Source organism: Tachysurus fulvidraco, chromosome 10 (assembly GCF_022655615.1).
Source record: "Tachysurus fulvidraco isolate hzauxx_2018 chromosome 10, HZAU_PFXX_2.0, whole genome shotgun sequence".
Classification (NCBI taxonomy): Eukaryota; Metazoa; Chordata; class Actinopteri; order Siluriformes; family Bagridae; genus Tachysurus; species Tachysurus fulvidraco.
The window spans coordinates 18,720,333-18,741,184 of record NC_062527.1 but is presented as its reverse complement, the minus strand read 5'-3'; the positions used below and the strand labels follow the sequence as shown (position 1 = coordinate 18,741,184).

General features: G+C 42.2%; 3 gene segments (V, D, J or C); 1 reads left to right on the top strand and 2 right to left on the bottom strand.

The window, feature by feature from the left end:
• Window positions 1-2,335: 2,335 nt before the first annotated feature.
• LOC113657984 lies at window positions 2,336-19,344 on the bottom strand. The segment is given in 2 exon segments: window positions 2,336-2,890; window positions 19,261-19,344. Coding segments are annotated over 2 exon segments (309 nt in total).
• LOC125145748 lies at window positions 10,763-12,003 on the bottom strand. The segment is given in 2 exon segments: window positions 10,763-11,762; window positions 11,873-12,003. Coding segments are annotated over 2 exon segments (423 nt in total).
• Window positions 11,997-18,839, top strand: LOC113657972. The segment is given in 4 exon segments: window positions 11,997-12,040; window positions 12,381-12,466; window positions 13,205-13,485; window positions 18,741-18,839. Coding segments are annotated over 4 exon segments (480 nt in total).
• Window positions 19,345-20,852: the final 1,508 nt, after the last annotated feature.

The window sequence follows — 20,852 nt, the reverse complement described above, 5'->3', positions numbered from 1 at the left end:
AATGAAGAGGGAGATTGTTCCACAACTTTGGAGCTGCCGTAGCAAAAGCCTTAGTTTTAAAATGTGCACAAGGTACCGAGAGAAGGAATTGATCAGAGGACCGAAGAGATCTAGGGGTAGGGTACGGAGTGAGGAGGTCACAAATATACTGGGGAGCACAACCATGTAAAGCTTTAAAAACATAAAGTAAGATCTTAAAATCAATACGGAACTTAACCGGGAGCCAGTGTAATGAGGCAAGTACTGCGGTAATGTGCTCACGTTTTCTGGTGCCAGTCAGTAATCTCGCTGCCGCATTTTGTACCAGTTGTAGACGGTCGAGAGATGATTTAGGCAAGCCAAAATAAAGAGAGTTACAGTAATCCAATCTCGAGGTTATAAAAGCATGAATTACAGTTTGTAGGTCCTTCATAGAAAGCATCTTCTTGATTTTAGCAATTGATCTTAGTTGACAAAAGCTGCTTTTCACGACAGTGCTAATCTGTTTATCAAAAGACAGCATAGGATCAAAAACAACACCAAGGTTTCTAATATGATTACGTACATATGCAGACAAAGGGCCAAGCTGCTTTATAAGACCAGAAGACACAGTTGTTGGACCAAAAACTATTATTTCCGTTTTGTCATTATTTAACTGTAAAAAATTCAGATCCAGCCAGCACTTAATGTCCTGAAGACAATCAAACAGAGTGGACATGGAGCAGTTATTGTTTTTAACAGGAAAATAGAATTGAGTATCGTCAGCATAAAGATGATATGATAAATTGTGTTTCTGAAAAATATAACCAAGTGGAAGCATATACAATGAGAAAAGCAAAGGACCCAAGATAGAGCCCTGAGGAACACCATAGGAGATTTGAGCCCTAGATGAAAAACAATTTCCCAAATTCACAGAAAAAGATCTGTCCTTGAGATAGGAAGCACTCCGAACTCCGGTTTCCTCCCCCGGTCCAAAGACATGCATGGTAAGTTGATTGGCATCTCTGGAAAATTGTCCATAGTGTGTGAGTGTGTGAGTGAATGAGAGTGTGTGTGTGCCCTGCTATTGGTTGGCACTCCGTCCAGGGTGTATCCTGCCTTTATGCCCGATGACGCCTGAGATAGGCACAGGCACCCCGTGACCCGAGAAGTTTGGATAAGCGGTAGAAAATGAATGAATGAATGGATGAAATAATGATAAGAAAAAATAAATCATACGATATCGGTAATAGAGACCTATTTAAGACCATAATCTTGTCCATTTTCACACACACAGAATCAGATCTGGGATCTACAGGGTTTGAGCTCTCTGACAGACTACAGTGCTGGCTGACAGACAGACCTGTGTTCTCAATCCACAGCAAGTGTTAAGAAGAGAGTAAGAAGTGTGTAGAACATCACCTGCTCTGCACATACATTTAGGTGAAAGATTCATTACAGGAAATTCAAATTTAGGACTTTTGTCTAAAACATGTGCATCATGCTCTCTGACATGACTCTCTTCTTAACACTTGCTGTGGATTGAGAACACAGGTCTGTCTGTCTGCCAGCATTGTAGTCGTTATTAGTTGTAGTAGTTATTTAAATAAATAAATAAGGTTTTTACAACCAGTGCATAAAGACACAATCTCCTGATGACCTTTACTGAAGTTCTCACACTGCTCTCTTTATACCAGCAGGAGAAGAAAGAGCTCATATTTAATCTTTATTTGATTTTGATGAGGATTGTTGCTAGGCATAAATTTCCAATCGGACACAGACCACATCACTCAATAGGTTCTTGAATGCCCAATGTATGTACTCTGCATTTATAAATATAATAATACACACAATCAATCATTATACATTTTTCCCTGACTGCTATCATATGGATGATGGATGGGTGGTGACGAGGTACAGAACATGTAAACTAGCATGAAGGAGGACTGAAGGCTTATCTGAAAGGAGGCTTAAATCTAAAAGGTGAAGAAGTACGAAGACCTCAGGACGAAGGATAATAACCAATGGAATAAGATTCATTTTCAAAAGAAACAGCACTGAAAGAATGAAACATGATGAGACAGTACAAGAGGTGTGTGAGTGTGAGACACACAGTGTCCCTGAATCCTCTGAACCAGGTCTCAGTCTGAACAAGGAAGTGGAGAGAATGAACACCAGGTTCATTCAGAAACATTTGGACAGGAGGAGTTACACCAGTGACTGAGTCAGAATCCAGAGCAGGAAATGAAACAGACACAAGACAGAGACTGAGACTGAGACCAGATTAATAACAGGGTCAAAATCAGAGACTGTACTGGGGTAGGACTAGTGATAGACACTGAAAAACATGTAAAGATTATTGATCAAACAGTGTGAGTTATGATAAGTAAATCTATTTATTTTTCAGTAGTGGATGTGATGGACTGTGTTCAGTGTGGGGTGAAGATTATTAAGCGATCTCTAATTTGATCTGTGGGTTAGTGTGATGTGGTTCTTCTTCTACTCCACAGAGTGTCATTGTACGCTGGGAGCACCTACAGTCGCTCCCAGCTGCAGCAGTACAGTCTCTCTACTATCTCACTGAGGAAAGTTTTTGTATGACTTTATAACACTGTGTGAACACATAGCCATTGATGTTGTGCCAACTGTGACAGTAGTAATCTCCTGCATCTTCAGTCTGGACTCCACTGAGTGAAATCAGATCCAGATCCACTGCCACTGAAACGAGCTGGAAAACCTGACTGTAGCTTATTTGCTTTTATGATCAATAGTTTCGGAGCTTCTCCAAGTTTCTGCTGATACCAGTGTAAAGGTTGATAACCCCAGTCTTGATACACTTGGGGATTGGTTTTACAGTTGATGGTGACTGTTTCTCCTGGAAGAACAGATTTCACTGCAGGAGTCTGAGTTACTGTGACTTGACCTCTGCATTCTGAAAAATACACAATAACGCAGTATGAAACTGAAATATTCTAATAGAAACAATAAGTGTATTAGTATGAACAGATGATTGTAGAGATAAAATATGAAGCAGTGTCTGACCTTGAGTCCAGAGGATCAGTGTCCAGATGAAGACGGGGATCAAAGTCATGGTAGCTGTGGGTGAAGTTGCTGTAGCAGCAGCTCTCAGTCATGAAGTGTTAAAGTCACAGCACTATAAACACTCCCAGATCACTGAAGCATGTGCTGCCAATGCAAAGTGTCCTCTAAGTATGGAAACACCTTTTACCACATTCCCCCAATCTTACTGTCATTCTCACACTACTACAGATGTAACTCACGATTACCATAGTGATCAATTTTGCTGTGTGATGAGGCAGGCAATCTTTACACCAGCAGCAACACCACACATCCAGTTGCAAACGAGGAAGTCCCAGGTCCAACTCGATCCCGTCTGCAGTCACTATCCACACACGTTGTTTATGTGATAACCGCTAGGCCTATATGATACGCGATGGCGGAGATACAACCTTATAAACAGGTGGTGAAATGAAATTAAGTCAAAGTTTCAAAAGAATCAAATAAGGTAAAACAAATACAGTTTTGTTACACTTTGGGCCTTAATATTTCAACGAATTTACTCAGTCTCCAAAGATGTAAACCTCTGCTGTTTTAGCACACAGCCTGCACGTTTCTTCTCACCATGTGCGTTGCTCCTCCCCTCTCTTCCACACTGTAACTCTCGTCATTACATGACCTTTAACCTTTAACTCAACAGTCATTGGTCAACAATAATACACTCACATTTAACACATTAATTGACTGGATATAAAACTCATCACTAATCCATCATTCAGTGTTATTTCTCCTTCAGTCTTCTGCAGTGTGTACAGTAAACTGTGCTCCAGAATCTGACATTTTTACTGAAACATCACTGAGTTTAAACAATGACACTGATAATAGCTCGTTCTAACTGAAATAACATTTATATAATTGTTTGTGCAAATGACTGTAACAGAGTTTCACTGAATTATTCTAGCTACATTTAATATCTCAGAGACTGTGACTCTATAAACAGATGTTCTGAAGACTAGAATCAATTTATTTATATAATAAATATGCTGTAATTTAAATATTGATTATTCATGTTATTAAGTTATTTTAGAATATTTCTTATTATTGAATATATTTTACAATAAATCTGAACTTTCACTGTTCACAATAATATAAATCATTATACCTGTAAAATGTAAAAGTATTTGAATTGAATGTGAAATGTTTGTGATGCTCCACTGATCTCAGTTCTGCTCTGTAAGATATAAAGGGAAGTGAAACACACGGTGAGCTGAAGCCAAGCCTGAGTGACCAGAGGTGTCAAGTAATGAAGTACAAATTCTTCGTTACCTTACTTAAGTAGAAATTTTATGTATTTATACTTTAATATAGTAATTATTTTTTAGCAGACTTTTTACTTCTACTTCTACAGTACTTCTTCTTACATTTTCACACAATTATCTGTACTGTCTACTCCTTACATTTTAAAAATAGCCTCGTTATTCCTATTTCATTTCGGCTTGTTTTCATTCTGGCTTGTCATCATTCAAAAAACCTATAAAGATAAATTGTGCCATCTGGATAGATTGAATTTGATTGTGGTTGGATGAGAAGTATAAACATATACCATTCCAACAGCCTATTGCTTTGTATGTGACCCATCGCACCTGCACATGACACAAATCACGTCACACTTCAGTTACCCAGTGTTGGACATAGCAGATGGAGCCAAGAACGAAGATGTCTGTGGCAGAGGCTCAAAACTCAATGTCTCAACAACCAGCACCAGCACCAGCGAGGAAGTTGGTAGCCAGGAAGACCAACCAACCCCAACCTTTATGCATCCCTGACCCTGCCTGGAAGAATTGTTTGAAATGGTTGGATGGAAAAATGCGCTGTAAGCTACGCGCACCCAAATACCACGAGCTAACGGCTTTCAAAAACTTGCCGTCTAATTTGAAAAAGCATATCGAGGTGAGCTGAAATTTTGTTATTATCAGTCAATTATTAACAAATTTGAAATTCGACTTTAGCCAAATGTTATCTGGGCTTAAATTATTGCTATATTTGTAAGTTAATTGTGCAAAGCTATAGATTTTGTTATTATCAGTCGATTATTGACAGTATTGAAGTGACCTAGTAACGTACTAATAATGATAAATTTGCGATGTTTGCTGTGGAAAACTTGGGTACATGCAGTGGTTTGCTTGCTACCAGTAGGTTATGATTCAATGTTGCAAACTAGTTTGGTGGCTTGGTGTGAGATTTGAAATTCCAAATTCCACTTTACCAAATTCCACTTTACCAAATGTTATCTGAGCTTATATTGTTACTATATGCAATATTTGTAAGTTAATTGTGCAAAGCTATAATCTACAGCTGGTTGATAAGGTATGTATTAAGGATAGTCATGATCCTGTCTGTGTATGAGAGCGCACGCGCCTGTATAGGGCCCTGTGGGTCCTTGTAAAGAGGTAATAGGCCCAACTATTAGCCAAATGCTGTTTAAATTGATTTTACTGCTAATTTTCAGTCAGGCCAGCAGCTGCTTGTGGTCCTAAAACAGCTTTAAAGGGATAGTTCACCCAAAAAGGAAAATTCTGTCATCATTTTCTCATTTCTCATCCTCATGTTGTTTTAAATCTGTATGAATTTCTTTATTCTGATGAACTTCTTTTCTTCCTTGAAGAAGAACAGACCTCTTGAAATGACCCAGCAGTTGGATGCGTACCTAGGGTGCCGAGGAGACACAGTAGAGGTACTGAAGTCCTTCCCAGCTGTGTGCCAGCTATCACTTAAGCTTAATACGGCACTCCCTGCCTCAGCAGCCTGAGAAAGACTGTTTAGTGTTGCAGGGCTGATCTTCAGGCCAAGATGAGCATGCATTGGCTCAAAAAACTTTGCAAAACAGCTGCTTTTGTGGATGAACAAAGCCTATTGGTAACTCTTTGTCACATGTTGATTACCCTGTTGTTGTTTAAGTCCAATGTGTTTGTTTCAATAAAGGTTATTGATGACATGCCTCTGAAGTGACATGCCTCTGACTTTTTGCACCATTACAATACTTATAGCCAACTAGTCATATCTTCCGCTCCATGAAACACAACTCAGTATACAGTATGCGGCTGAAGGTAGCCAATGCATCCCAAATTTTTCAACATTAACATATTAATATAACATTATAATCATTAAAGCCTTTAGAAATATGTTTCTTGAGGAGGTGGGGTAGTGCACAATACCCCGCCTAAGCTTTTGTCCTTAATGGCATTTTTTCCTTGCATTACTTTTACTTTTATGCTTTTTTAAGTAGTTTTGAAACCAGTACTTTTACACTTTTAAAAGGCTTGAGTTGATACTTCAGTGTCTTAAACCCTAGTATCTATACTTCTACCTGAGTAATGAATGTGAATACTTTTGACACCACCGTGAGTGACTGACAGCTGTCCATTCCTGTCTTACCTCTCTGTGTGTGTGTTTAGGTGTCACCCTGCCCAGTGTAACAGTGCTGCCCCCCTCCAGTGTGGAGCTGCAGCAGGAGAAGGTCACACTCATGTGTGGCCTCTACCTGGATCACCATCTTATGTATCGTAAGTGTTTGTGTCAGTAAAATACTTACACAATGGTTATGGAAATTATACCTTATTACCATAACTATATTTCTAAATGTTATTCTTACTTTATTAAAAAAAACAACTAAGAAGGTCATCTCAGTTAAATTATCTGCATGAGCTTTAAATGAAAGACAAGTCCATAATCACAACAAAGTCTTTTACTGCTGCACATGGTGAAACCAAAATGTCATTGAGATTTACTACAGAATCTGCGAGCTTACTTGTGGCTGCATGAGCTTATAGTACAAACACTTCTGTCTTTTCAGAATTAAGCAGATAGAAGTTAATAAACCCTCACTGTCTAATGTCCTTAACACATTTTGCAACCTTATTAAGATAGTGTATGTTATGTGGCTTTGCTGAAATTTATCACTGTAAGAATAATTGTGGATGCTAATTATAAGTTTTTATAATATTTCTTCCCGGAGGTAGAATATATATGTGGGAAAAAGCATTAGGCCTAAAATAGAACATTGTGGAACACTGATCATAACCTTAGTATGCATAGAGAAATCACCTTTTACATCTACAAACTGAAACAATCAGTCAAATAAGACCTGAACAAGTAGAAGGCTGTTTCCTTAATATCAACATTTTCTAGATTTCCAGTAAAAACTTCAGCATTTCTTCTTACTTACTTATTTTTTTAATATTCCGTAGTTGAGTCAATAAAGTCGAAAGATGTTATTTTTATTCTATTAAAAATGACCAATTTAGGTGACAAATCATTAAAAATTTTGAAAGAAGTATTAACTGAGTATTGTGAGGGAGCTCCCTGACTCTTTCCCATGCGTGCCCCGCCCGCAAGGAGCTGCTCGCCGGCTTACTAAACACTCAAACCTGACTCTCGTTTCACACTCATCACCCTACCATTATATACCCATCTCTCACCCTCACTCCCTGTCCGTTATTATCAATGGTAAGGCTGTGCATTACTCGCTACTCCAGTGTGCATGTTCTGCTTCGCGCTTCTCCTAAGCGCTCCCTAGGATATTACACCGTCCACCTTTCATTTCTCTCAGGACTTTTGTGGGCCGCGCTTCCACCGCACACCACCGGATTACTATCAGTTACAGCGAGTTACATGTTTGTTGGCAATAAACTCTGTTTGCTTTCACACCGTCTTCCGCCTCTGTATCTCGCATAACAGAATAACGGACCTTAAGAAGAAGAAGGAACGACCAGGAAGGGACTTCCGGTCTTACCTGACATGGAGAACTGACCCAGCACCTCCTCCGATCCGGTTCGGGATCTCATCACCGCGCTTCGAACCGCCTTTCAAATGACAAATGTGTATGCTTATTTCACCGTGCACTTTCTCGAGGTTTTCAGAGCCGCTTCCAGGGTCCTATCCACGGCCGACCAGCTGCTTAGCTTGCCTCAGGGAAGTGATGACATCACTGCTTACAGCTTGCGTTTCCGCACCATGGCGGCATCTGGTGGCTGGAACGAGTCGGTGCTACTGGGAGTATATCGGATGGGTCTGTCTCCGGAGATTAAGCAATGGCGGTATTTGAGGACACTACGGGATTAGAGGACTTCATTAAGAAATCCATCGACCTTTCTCAGCGGCTGGCGGTGTGCCACCCCATGTCACCAACCCCAGGGGCCCAACCTGGACTAACTACAGCCTCTGACCCCGAACCGATGCAGCTGGGCTCTCAGAGACTGTCCCGGTGGGAGAAGAACAACCCCTGGCATCTGGCAAATGCCTGTATTGTGGGAACCCGGGTCACTCCATGGCCAGATGCCCCACGCGCCCTGCTCGAGCAGCTGTGAGTACAGTAGAGTTTCCGAGAAACATATCTACTCTTTCCACACTCACTGTGACACTTCTAACTCCCGCTCTCTCTCTTTCCGTGGATGCTCTGGTGGACTCCGGCTCGGCAGGGAACTTCATCGCTCAAGCCTGCCTCAACAGCTTACGGCTCCCCCGAGAGAGGGGTTCCCAGGACTTGGCCGTCCAGACCATCCAGGGATGCCCACTGGGTTGGGGCTGGGTCAAGTACTGTGCGCCGGTAGTGACTCTTCAGGTGGGCCTGTTCCACCGGGAGGAGATCCAGTTCATGGTGCTCGACGAATCAACCGTCAGCGTGATCCTGGGAAGGCCCTGGCTAAGCCAACATGCCCCAGCATGCTCCTGGGACCCCTGCGACGTTCTGCGTTGGAGTACCCACTGCCTGGAGCACTGCTACTCCCAGCTTCCAGTAAGGGTCCCCAAAGCCATGGTAGGCGCCACCAGGGTAGAGGAAGCCACGACGTCAAAGCAGGCAGAGATCCCCAAGGAGTACCAGGCCTTCAAGGATGTGCAATGTGCCCAGGCGGCTACTCGTCTCCCCCCTCACCGTCCCAGGGGGCTGCTGCATTGACCTGCTTCACGGGGCTAAGCTGCCCAAGGGCTGAGTCTACCCCCTCTCCGCTCCAGAACATCGAGCGATGGAGGAGTACGTCCAGCAGGCTCTCCAGCAGGGGTTCATCACCAAATCTTCCTCCCTGGCTGCTTCGAGCTTTTTCTTTGTGGGGAAGAAGGAAGGGTGGGGTTCACCAAGTGTTCACCAAGCTCGATCTCTGGAGCACCTATAACCTGGTACGTATCAGGAAGGGAGACGAGTGGAAGACCGCCTTCATTACGCCCTACGGACACTACCAATATTGGGTCATGTCTTACGGCCTATCCATCGCTCCAGCTGTGTTCCAGGGGTTCATGAACGAAGTGCTCTGACCCTACCTACAGAAGGACATCATGGTTTACATCGATGACATCTTGATCTACTCCAAGAACCTGGAGGAGCACCATAACCATGTACGGAAGGTCCTAGGGGCACTTCGTTCCCAACAGCTCTACCTTAACCTCTTTAAGTGTGAGTTCCACCGTGAGGAGGTGCAGTTTCTGGGCTACGTCATCAGTGCACAGGGAATACAGATGGACAAGAGGAAGGTTAGAGCAGTAAGGAACTGGCCTGTCCCAGAGACGATTAAGGAGCTCCAACGCTTCTTGGGCTTCGCTTCTATTGGCGGTTCATCCAGGGTTACAGCGATCACCTCACTTCTCTCCTCAGGGGTAAGGCGCAGACCCTGAAGTGGACCAAGGAGGCCCAGGAGGCATTCAATGTGCTCCGCCAGCGCTTCTGCTCTTTGTGGTTGAGGTAGACTCCTCGCTCTCCCAGTGGTCAGGCACCCCACCACAGCTCCATCCATGCGCCTTCTCACACAAGCTCTCGGCAGAGGAACAGAACTACGGCATCGGCAACTGTGAGTTACTGGCGATAAAACTTGCCCTGGACGAGTGGAGGCACTGGTTAGAGGGCGCAGAGCACCCGTTTACCATGGACTCTGACCACAAGAATCTCCAGTACCTGCAGGAGGCCCGCTCCCCGTCCCTCAGCGCCCCTGGTCACACCTCGGGATCGACTTTGTGACTGACCTGCCACGGTCGGGGGTAACACATGCATCTTGGTAGCGGTGGACCGCTTCTGCAAGGCCTGCCGCTTTATGCCTCTGAAGGGTCTGACCACAGCCCGCGAAACTGCCGAGGCCCTGTTCCACCATGTTTTCAGGAACTTCGGTCTCCCGGGGGAGGTAGTTTCAGACTGTGGGCCCCAGTTCTCATCTCAGGTTTGGCGTGCTTTCTTCCAGCTCCTAGGGGTGTCGGGGAATCTGACATGAGGTCACCACCCGCAGTCCAACGGCCAGCGGAACGTAAGATTCAGGAGCTGAACCAGTATTTTAGAACTGACTGCAGCCAGGATCAGGGGGATTGGGCTCGTTTCTTGCCCTGGGCAGAATATGCTCAGAACTCACTCCGCCAGGACGCCACGGTCCTCACCCCTTTCCAATTCGTGCTGGGGTTCCAGCCGCCCCTGTTCCCATGGTCAGACGAGCCCAGCGACGTACCCTCAGTGGACGCCTGGTAGCAGGAGTGCAACTGGGTCTGGGAGTCAGCACACACCCAGCTGTGCCAGGCTCTCCGCAACACCCGCCGGCACGCTGACGCTCAGCATCTGGAGTCTCCTCGTTACCACCCCAGGGATCAGGTGTGGCTCTCCACTAAGGACCTGAAGATGAAACTGCCATGCCACAAGCTTAGTCCCAGGTTCATTGGGCCTTTCAGGATCTCCAGGCAGATCAGTGACGTGCCATACCGGCTGGAGCTGCCATCAAGGTACCGCATACACCCCACCTTTCACGTGTTCCTGCTAAAACCGTGTATCTCGCCTGTCTCTCGCCCTCCAGGTGGCTACATGGCGCCTGTCCAGCTGGAAGTCGTAGCTCAGCCTGGTGTCTACGCAGTGTGTGAGGTCCTGGACTCCAGAAGGCGCGGGGGTCGCCTCGAATACCTGGTGGACTGGGAGGGTTACGGCTTGGAGGATCGGTCTTGGGTGGCCCGGCAAGATGTGATGGACCCGGCTCTGCTGGTGGAGTTCCATGCTGCCCACCCACGCCGCCCGGCGCCCAGGGCTAGGGGTCGTCCTCGTCGCAGAAGCAGGGCATCAGGTGCTGCTCCTGGGGGAGGGGGTGGTGTATTCTCAGTCATCAGTGTATGTGAAAATTCTCAGTCATCCTGGTTAGGTTATCTGGAGGATCAGTCATGTTATCTGTATTACTTTCTTGTTTGCTCAAAACGTTTCACTACTCTTCCAAGAAGCTTAATCAGTCTGACTGATTGGCTTGTTACGAGAACAATGACACCATGAAAATCATAAAATCAGAAAACAGAGTTTATCTTACAATAGTGTTTTTTCTCCTTCACAGAGTGTCATTGTGTAATATCACATCCTCCAACTCAGCACCTGCAGTCGCTCCCAGCTGCAGCAGTTCAGTCTCTCTACAATCTGAGTGAGGGAGGTTTTTGTACGACTCTATAACACTGTGTGAACCAGTAGCCAGTGATGGAATGGTGACTCTGACAGTAGTAATCTCCTGCATCTTCAGTCTGGACTCCACTGATGGTCAGAGTGAAATCAGATCCAGATCCACTGCCACTGAAACGACCTGGAAAACCTGACTGTCGCTGATTTGCGAGCTTAATCAGGAATTTAGGAGCTTCTCCGGGTTTCTGCTGATACCAGTTTAAGAAGTGACCAAAAGAGCTGTGATAATACACTGCTGGACTGGTTCTACAGTTGATGGTGACTGTTTCTCCTGGAAGAACAGCTTTCACTGCAGGAGTCTGAGTTACTGTGACTTGACCTCTGCATTCTGAAAAATACACAATAACGCAGCATGAAACTGAAATATTCTAATAGAAACAATAAGTGTATTAGTATGAACAGATGATTGTAGAGATAAAATATGAAGCAGTGTCTGACCTTGAGTCCAGAGGATCAGTGTCCAGATGAAGACGGGGATCAAAGTCATGGTAGCTGTGGGTGAAGTTGCTGTAGCAGCAGCTCTCAGTCATGAAGTGTTAAAGTCACAGCAATATAAACACTCCCAGATCAATGAAGCATGTGCTGCCAATGCAAAGTGTCCCCTAAGTATGGAAACACCTTTACCACATTCCCCTAATCTTACTGTCATTCTCACAATACTTATTGTGTGGATTTTACTTCTAGAGTCAGGTGGAGATTTCCTGGAAACTATTTTCAGGTTTAAGATGCCTAAATATGTTAATCAGAGAGAAATTTAAACTTGAAATATTTCTTAAATATCTTGAAAATTCTCAAGAGAATCTCATCACTCATCATTCTGTTTCATTTCTGCTCCAGTCAAAACTTTGTCATACAACTGCGTTCTGTAAATATAAGATCAATTTCTGAACTTTGTGTGTGTATGTGTGTGTGTGTGTGTGTGTGTGTGTGTGTGTGTCCACTGTAGTGTAACAGAGGTTTTTGTACGACGCCTTCATAGGAATGTATCACTGTGGAACACTTTTGGTGGAGGAACTAAACTGTCTGTGGGCCGTAAGTAACCTGTTTACTAATGACTGAAATGGAGTCTGTTCAGATTAATGACTGTAATGTAGTGTGTTTGGATTAATGATAAAATATGTAAAAATATAGTTTATTCATATTTTTTCTTCAAATTTGCTTTTAGGGAATGTGATGTTTGTATAAAATCATTTTGTTTCTCAAATTTCTCTTATTTTATGTTTCATAAAATGTGTCTGACTTTAGTGATAATAGCTCGTTCTAACTGAAATAACATTTACATAATTGTTTGTGCAAATGACTGTAACAGAGTTTCACTGAATTATTCTAGCTACATTTAATATCTCAGAAACTGTGTGACTCTATAAACAGATGTCCTGAAGACTAGAATTAATATATTTAAATTATAAATATGTTGTCATTTGAAATATATATATATATATATATATATATATATATATATATATATATATATAAATATATATATATATATATATATATATAAATAAATAATTTAGAATATCTTTTAAATATTTCTTATTAAATATACAGTATAATTAAATGTAAAATTTCACTGTTTACAATAATATAAATCATTATAGCTGTAAGATGTAAAATTATTTGAATTGAATGTGAAACATTTGTGATGCTCCACTGATCTCAGTTCTGCTCTGTAAGATATAAAGGGAAGTGAAACACACAGTGAGCTGAAACAAAGCCTGAGTGACTGGCAGCTGTCCATTCCTGTCTCACCTCTGTGTGTGTGTGTAGGTGACACCCAGCCCAGTGTGACAGTTCTGCCCCCCTCCAGTGTGGAGCTGCAGCAGGAGAAGGTCACACTCGTGTGTGTGGCCTACAAGGGCTTCCCCTCGGACTGGAAGTTGAGCTGGAAGGTTGACGGCAGCAGCTGGAGCTCAGGGGAGAGCCGCAGCGCCGCCGTTCTGAACGCGGACGGCCTCTACAGCTGGAGCAGCACGCTGAGCCTCCACCCAGATCAGTGGAGGAACAAGGTGGTGACCTGTGAGGCCTTCAACTACAACCAACCTACTGTGGTGAGCACGGTGAAACCAGAGCAGTGCTCAGAGCTGTGAGCTCACACACACTTTACTCAGCTCACCTTCTACTGCTTCACTGTGTGCTACATGTGGCCTTTACTGCTCAAATCATCCACTCTCATCATTTCATTTGTCTCATTAACATGTGAGCTCACACACTCCTCACTTTAACTCAGCTCTTCTTCTTAATTATCACCTAAATATGTGTTAAGTTAGTGGATCACTGCAATGTCCTGCTTTGAATTATTAATAAAAGCTTTTGAATCAGTAAACACGGCTGTTTTACATTGTTGATTATACACATCATACACAAATCACCAAGGAATCTGTCTCAGTATCTGCTGTAGAACCTAATTATTCATGAGAAAGACACCTGATAATAATAATAATCATCATCATCATCATCATCATCATCTGATGTATTGTCAGTATTTGTGTCAATAAAATACTGACACAATGGTTATGGAAATTATACCTTATAACTATGACTGTATGTCTAAATATTACTCATACTGTACTAAAAAAATAACTAAGAAGGTCATCATTAGGCCTAAAGCAAGAAGACACAACCCTGATCATAGGCAAGTAACAGCTCATTTACTACTTTCACCAGCGCTGTCTCTATGCTACAATGAGGCCTAAATCCTGACAGATACATTTCAGGAAATGTATTCCTATGTAGTATAAAACATTTATAGGATCTTGAAGATAAAGGAGAGGTTTCATATTTGCCTAAAGTTGGACAGCTGACAGAGATTGAGGTTTAACCTCCACGTGTTGAAAACAAAACCGTTCTTCTAAAAGATTCCTTGTGACAGGAATGTGAAAAATACTACAAATTAAAATGGTATAAAATGACTGATGAAACTAAAAATAAGTTGGTATAATTTACATTTATTAGATATGTTCAACATGTTCAACAGCAGCCTCCCAACACACAATGTAGAAAATGTCCTGGACCTGGTATTTACCCATCCTTCCCCAGTTACTGAAATCACTACTACCCCACTTCACATCTCTGACCATCACCTGGTATCCTTCACTATCACTCTCTGTATCCTACCTAAAATCAACTTTCCAGCATCTCTCTCTTACTCATCGTAACCTCCACTCTATCTCCCCTGATCCTGACTCCTTCTCCTCACTACCCTTGGACTTAGCCACAGACACTTTTCTCTTCCCTCTTTCCTTAACCATGGACCATCTCTCTTCTTTGTCTAATAAACCCAAGAAGACTATTGTTCTTCTCATTGGCTATCAGATGTGTTGTGCAGCAATCTAAGAGAACTAAGATCAGCAGAGAGAATGTAAAAAACATAACTCAATGCATTCCTTGCCTTTTACTGTACGCTTCTGGCTAAGTTCCCTTCAGACGTGACTTCTGCTAAGACTTCTTTCTGCATGAAAAAGCTTCTGCACCCTCGTAAGCACTCATTAATTATAACTCCACAACATCTCCTCTTCACTACTCAATCCCTTCTTGAATGCATTGTGTATAATCAACTGTCTGTTTAAAAGAACAATGTCCCTGATCCAAACCAGTCTGTCTTTAGAGCTATATATTCCACAGAGACTGCCCTTTTGGCTATCTCTGAGAAACTACATACTGCTAGACCAGCTAGGCTGTCATCTGCCCTCATCATCCTTGACCTTTTGGTGGAGTTTGATTCGGTCAACCACAAGACTCTTGTCTATTCTCAGGAGATCTATTCTAAGTATCCTCTACATAGAAGGTTACACATATAAAGTAGCATGGACGGGGGTGACATCAGCGCTACACAGGCTCAGTACTTGGTCCTCTCCCTTTATACTCGTATACTCACTCGGTGAAATTATTTCCTCGCATGGGATCTTTTACAACTGCTTTGCTGGTGACACTCATTATTATTATCTTTTATTATCATTCCCGTCATCAGATACCATGGCTTCTGATCAAATCTCAGCATGTTTGGTGGACAAATCATCGTGGATGACAACTCATCAGTTGAAACTCAATCCCAACAAAACTGAACTGCTGCTAATCCCAGGTGATTCATCCCTAGATCGGGATATGGCAATATCCCTACACAACAATATGATCTCTTCTTTTAATCACAACTCGCAACCTTGGGGTAACCATGAACAATCAAATGTTTTGCTAATGTGACGGTTTGTAATGTCGGTTTCTGCTCTACAACATCAGAAGGATTCATTTTTGTACACACAGGCTGTTCAGGAAGTGCAGCAGTGGGGTGGTATGTGAGAACTTATGCAGGTTGAAAACAAGTCAAGCAGCAGCATTTTTGATCATTTGTAGAGGACGAATTCAGTCTCTTGTCATTTCAAGACTGGACTACTGCAACTCACTGCTTGCGGGTCTACCTACTGTATGAATGCAATTCGTCCTCTGCAAATGATCAAAAATGCTGCTGCTTGACTTGTTTTCAACCTGCATAAGTTCTCACATACCACCCCACTGCTGCACTTCCTCCACTAGCTTCCAGTAGTTACACGCATAAGATTCAAAATACTGATGCTTGCCGACAAAGCCAAAAATGGACCAACTCCCTCTTACCTCAAAGTTCTTGTCACTCCTCACACTACACCTCGCACCCTCAGATCTACCAGCACTGGTCCCACCATCTCTCAGTATAAGACAGGTGTACAGCAAGACTCTTCTGTTCTTCCCATAAATGCTTGAACAGCTGAGCCACTTGCTATCTTCAAATGACGTGTTAAGGCCTACCTCTTCCTGAAACACTTAAACTAGCACCTTTTCCCTCTTGCTTGTATGTGTATATTTAAATTAACGGCTGAGTTTTAGGTTGATATCTTAAATCTGTAACCTAGTAAATTAGTGTTAATGGATTCATTGATAGAAACTTAAAAGCACTTTTTGTCAGCCCAAAGCTTAGGAAAAACACTGATAATTAAGTAAATGGTTAAATGAGAGTCAGTTGAGAGTTATGAGCACATTAGCCAGTGTCAGGACACCATAAGCACTGAACAAGCATGTTGTACCTCTAACAGCAAGAAAATATGCAGAACTGAGGACAAACACTAATATCTTTGTTGTTTAACATAAGTCACGTGAGCCAGGCTTCCCACTACTAAAAAAAGCTAGTGTGGATAAATCAATATGATTAAAACATTAAAAAAAAAACTTAAAGGTGCTGAATCCCTGCCTAAGCGTCATGTATGATCCTAGTGAGATCAGTAGATATTTCTGACAAATGGGAAAAAAAGTGTAAAACCAATTCTGAAAGTGCTGCGAGAGAGTGAGTTGAACTTTGCTTCCGTGGACGAAGCTGAGAGAGCTAAGCTAAGCTAAGGTTAGCACTGCCGTATCTGTGTCGATTACCTTGTGGAGAGCCGAAAGGAAGGTGAGACCGTGTTGCCTCCAGAGATTCAGCACTCACCTGCGTTGAGGACAACAGCTAGGGAAGTAGGATTCTGTGTGCACATCTCCATTGCTCCTTAGACCATGAGGACAATAGATTTCTTCAGACTGGAAGGATTATCAAATCCAATGTATTTTCCAAAGGATTTGAACTTCAAACCACCATCGATCTTAATTGCAACAAAATTTAAACATTAAGAGTGCACTCTGGCTTGAGGTTAAAACCTTAAACAAAAACATTAATTTATTTCTACTGGGTGATCCTATGTTAATATTTTTCCATTTAATTAATACTAAAAACCTGCATTTATTGTGTGTGTATCATTTCTCCATGGTAAAACAATACAGTAGAAAGAATAATTACTAGTTAACTGGTAACTTAAGGCACATATTTTGAGTTATTTGATTGTTATGATTTCTGGGAAGCTTCTAAATAAATGTTTTAAAGGTGAGAGTCATACTTAACCCTAGACATCGGAATGTCTCTTTTGCCATAGTGTTAACTGGAAAACGAAGGGGCTTTATATCAAATAGTTACTGATGGCTTGTGGAAAGCAACTTTTTCCAGACGGCATCTCTTTATTTTTTATCAACATTCAGAGACAGGTTTTTGGCTTGACACCAGGCATTTGGCTGTTGCAACTCCTCTCTGTATGCTGACTCGTCGTTCAAGGGGAAGGATGGTCTTCTTCGCCGCAACGCTATTCTGCACCTCAAACTGAATGTAGAAGTCATTCATCATATCTGGTAGTTAGGCTTCACTATCATAGACAGGTGAAGCTGTCTTGTAGTTTGTGATCGCCTGTATGCCCTGCCACATGCGCCGGGTGTCTCCACTGTCCTGGAAGTGGTGGTGGATTATCTGGGAATTTGCTTCTCTTATGGCTCGGGACAGTTTTGCCCTTGCTGTCCTAAGGGCCACCCTGTGCCCTGTTCTGAAGGCTACGTCTCTAGTCTTTAGCAGTGCTTGCACTTTAGCAGTCATCCACAGCTTCTGGTTGGATCGTGTGGTGATGGACTTGGAGACAGTCATGTAATCAATGCACTTGCCGATGTAGCTGGTTACTGATGCAGTGTACTCCTCCCAGTTGACGGAATCGCCGATGGTTGCAGCCTCCCTGGAGATGTTCGATTCAGTGCACTTAAAGCAGTCCTGAAGAGCAGGGGTAGCTCCTGCTTGCCAGGTTTTCACCTGCTTCAGAACCAGTTTAGAGCATCTGATGAGTGGTCTGTATGCTGGAATTAACATAACAGAGATGTGGTCTGAGTAGCCGAGGTGTGGGCGGGGCTAAGCATGATACGAGCCGGGAATGTTTGTGTAAACAAAATCATGCGTGTTTTCCCCTCTTGTTGCAAAGTCCACATACTGATGGAATTTAGGGAGCACTGGTTTGAGATTTGCATGATTAAAATATCAGGTGATGATAAACCATCTCTTGGAACATTCTGCAGTTCGCTAATAATACTTCCGTGTGCTACTGCCACACTATATTCTATAAAATTACTGATTTAGGGGAAAAATTATTAAAATGTTTGAAAGACAAAATGGATTCTGTATTGAATGCTACTTGTTAGTAATTAAAAATCATGAAATATCACAGAGAATAATTGGTCAGATTTTACATCACGATTCTCAGTCATCCAAGTTAGGTTGTCTGGAGATTCACTTATGCTATCTGGACTATTTCTTTTTAGCTTAAAACGTTTCACTAGCTATACAAGCAGTTCTGTCAGTCTGAGGACAATATCATAGAAACGTAGTTTATCTTACAGTAATGGGTGTTATGGACTATGTTCACTGTGGTGTGAAGATTATTGAAAGATCTCTAATGTGAGTTGTGAGTTAGTGTGATGTGGTTCTTCACCTCCACAGAGTGTCATTGTGTCGTATCACATCCTCCAACTCAGCACCTGCAGTCGCTCCCAGCTGCAGCAGTTCAGTCTCTCTACAATCTGACTGAGGGAGGTTTTTGTACGACTCTATAACACTGTGTGAATAGCTGGGTGCTACTGATGGCATGGAAACACTGACAGTAGTAATCTCCTGCATCTTCAGTCTGGACTCCACTGATGGTCAGAGTAAAATCAGATCCAGATCCACTGAAACGAGCTGGAAAACCTGACTGTAGCTCGTTTGCTTTTTTGATCAATAGTTTAGGAGCTTCTCCAGGTTTCTGCTGATACCAGTGTAAGTAGTTATTATTGTACACTGCCGGATTGGTTTTACAGTTGATGGTGACTGTTTCTCCTGGAAGAACAGATTTCACTGCAGGAGTCTGAGTTACTGTGGCTTGACCTCTGCATTCTGAAAAATACACAATAACGCAGCATGAAACTGAAATATTCTAATAGAAACAATAAGTGTATTAGTATGAACAGATGATTGGTCTGACCTTGAGTCCAGAGGATCAGTGTCCAGATGAAGACGGGGATTAAAGTCATGGTAGTTGTGGGCGAAGTAGCAGCAGCTCTCAGACATGAAGTATTAAAGTTACAGCACTATAAACACTCCCAGATCACTGAAGCATGGAAAATGAATGCAAAAAAAAAAAAAAAACTTTTTCACTACAGACATCATACAGACAGAACTGAAACCAGTAGGATGACAAAAAAAGGTTCTCAGAATTTGTACTTAAGGTGCTTTCCTTGTTCAATGAAGCATAATAATATAGATTCAATATATATCAATGCAAGATTACAGTCAAATAATTTTTATGATTAATAATAACTGACAGTCGAAAGTAACTTTTTAAATTTTTAATAATAAACAATGTCAAAGAATGTGTTTTATGACTGATTTTTTTGTTGTTGCTGTTGAACAGAGGTTTAATATTGTAAACGTAACATGCTACAGATAAATTATCTTACAAATGAAATGTTATACCTTCCCAAATTGAGGCTGGTGTTGTCTGAAAGTTAATGAGAAATGTAATGGGTCAAAAAAATGTAAATTATAACTTTGATTCCCCCCTATTAATACGTGAATACATTTCCTCATGTTTATTTATTTTTTTATTAATACATTTACAAAATTAGAGCTTTTCAGAAAAACGTCATTACGCCACCTCACAAGTAGATGGTACATTGGGTGCAAATGTCAGTTTATTTGCTGATCCACAGTGCACACTGCCTGTGTATCATTTGCTGCCGGCACAGATACCCCCTAGGTCTGAGGCCGGTAACAATTGGGCGCTCGTCCGGGATACAGCACGTCTCATTTTGGAAGGTTGTCATAGTAAACGTGGAATCCTGTGACCAGTGTTTCAGGGATGACTGCAGTGTCAAGTGTCATCCAAAGAACAGCTACCACAGGTGATGCATCAACATGACTACCTTAAGCCAACGCTGAGTGCTTGTCTTCAAGATACAAAAGAAACTTTCAGATTTGAAACTTAGTCAGTTACAGACTGTTGCCAGTTCCATAGATGATGGCTATGAAACTTACCGTGTTGCTGATCTCACTGAACCCGAACTGTATGACCTAATCGTCGACTACATCAGAAGTGAGAAGCTAAAAGCTGCTGAAGATGAGGGTAAGACTCAACTTCTCCTCCTTTTCAACTTGCTAAATGATGTGCTATCAGCTTCAGACACCCAAGCCACTGAATCTGGTACTGTTGCACCTGACCTGGCTGTGGATTACCAGGTGTTAACACTACAGCTACAGCTCCATTTTTCTCCTGCTTTTGTTGTGCAAACACCCCCATAACCTGTGAGGCCTGGCACATTTGCATTTGTTCAAAGATACTCCCCAATCATGCTCAGCTCAGTTGAGTACCGATGATCTGAAAAAAAAAAATAGAAAAAGACAGGAATCTTTCTGTGCATACAAATAAAGAAAAATGACAACCTTCAGTAGACGTATTCCATCTGGCAGAAGAAGTACAAAGAAAAGTCAGAAAAATGCTTTTAGATCAGTCTGATGTATTTGCTAGAGATGACACAGATATTGGTTGCATTCCTGACTTACAGCTCAGAATCTGCT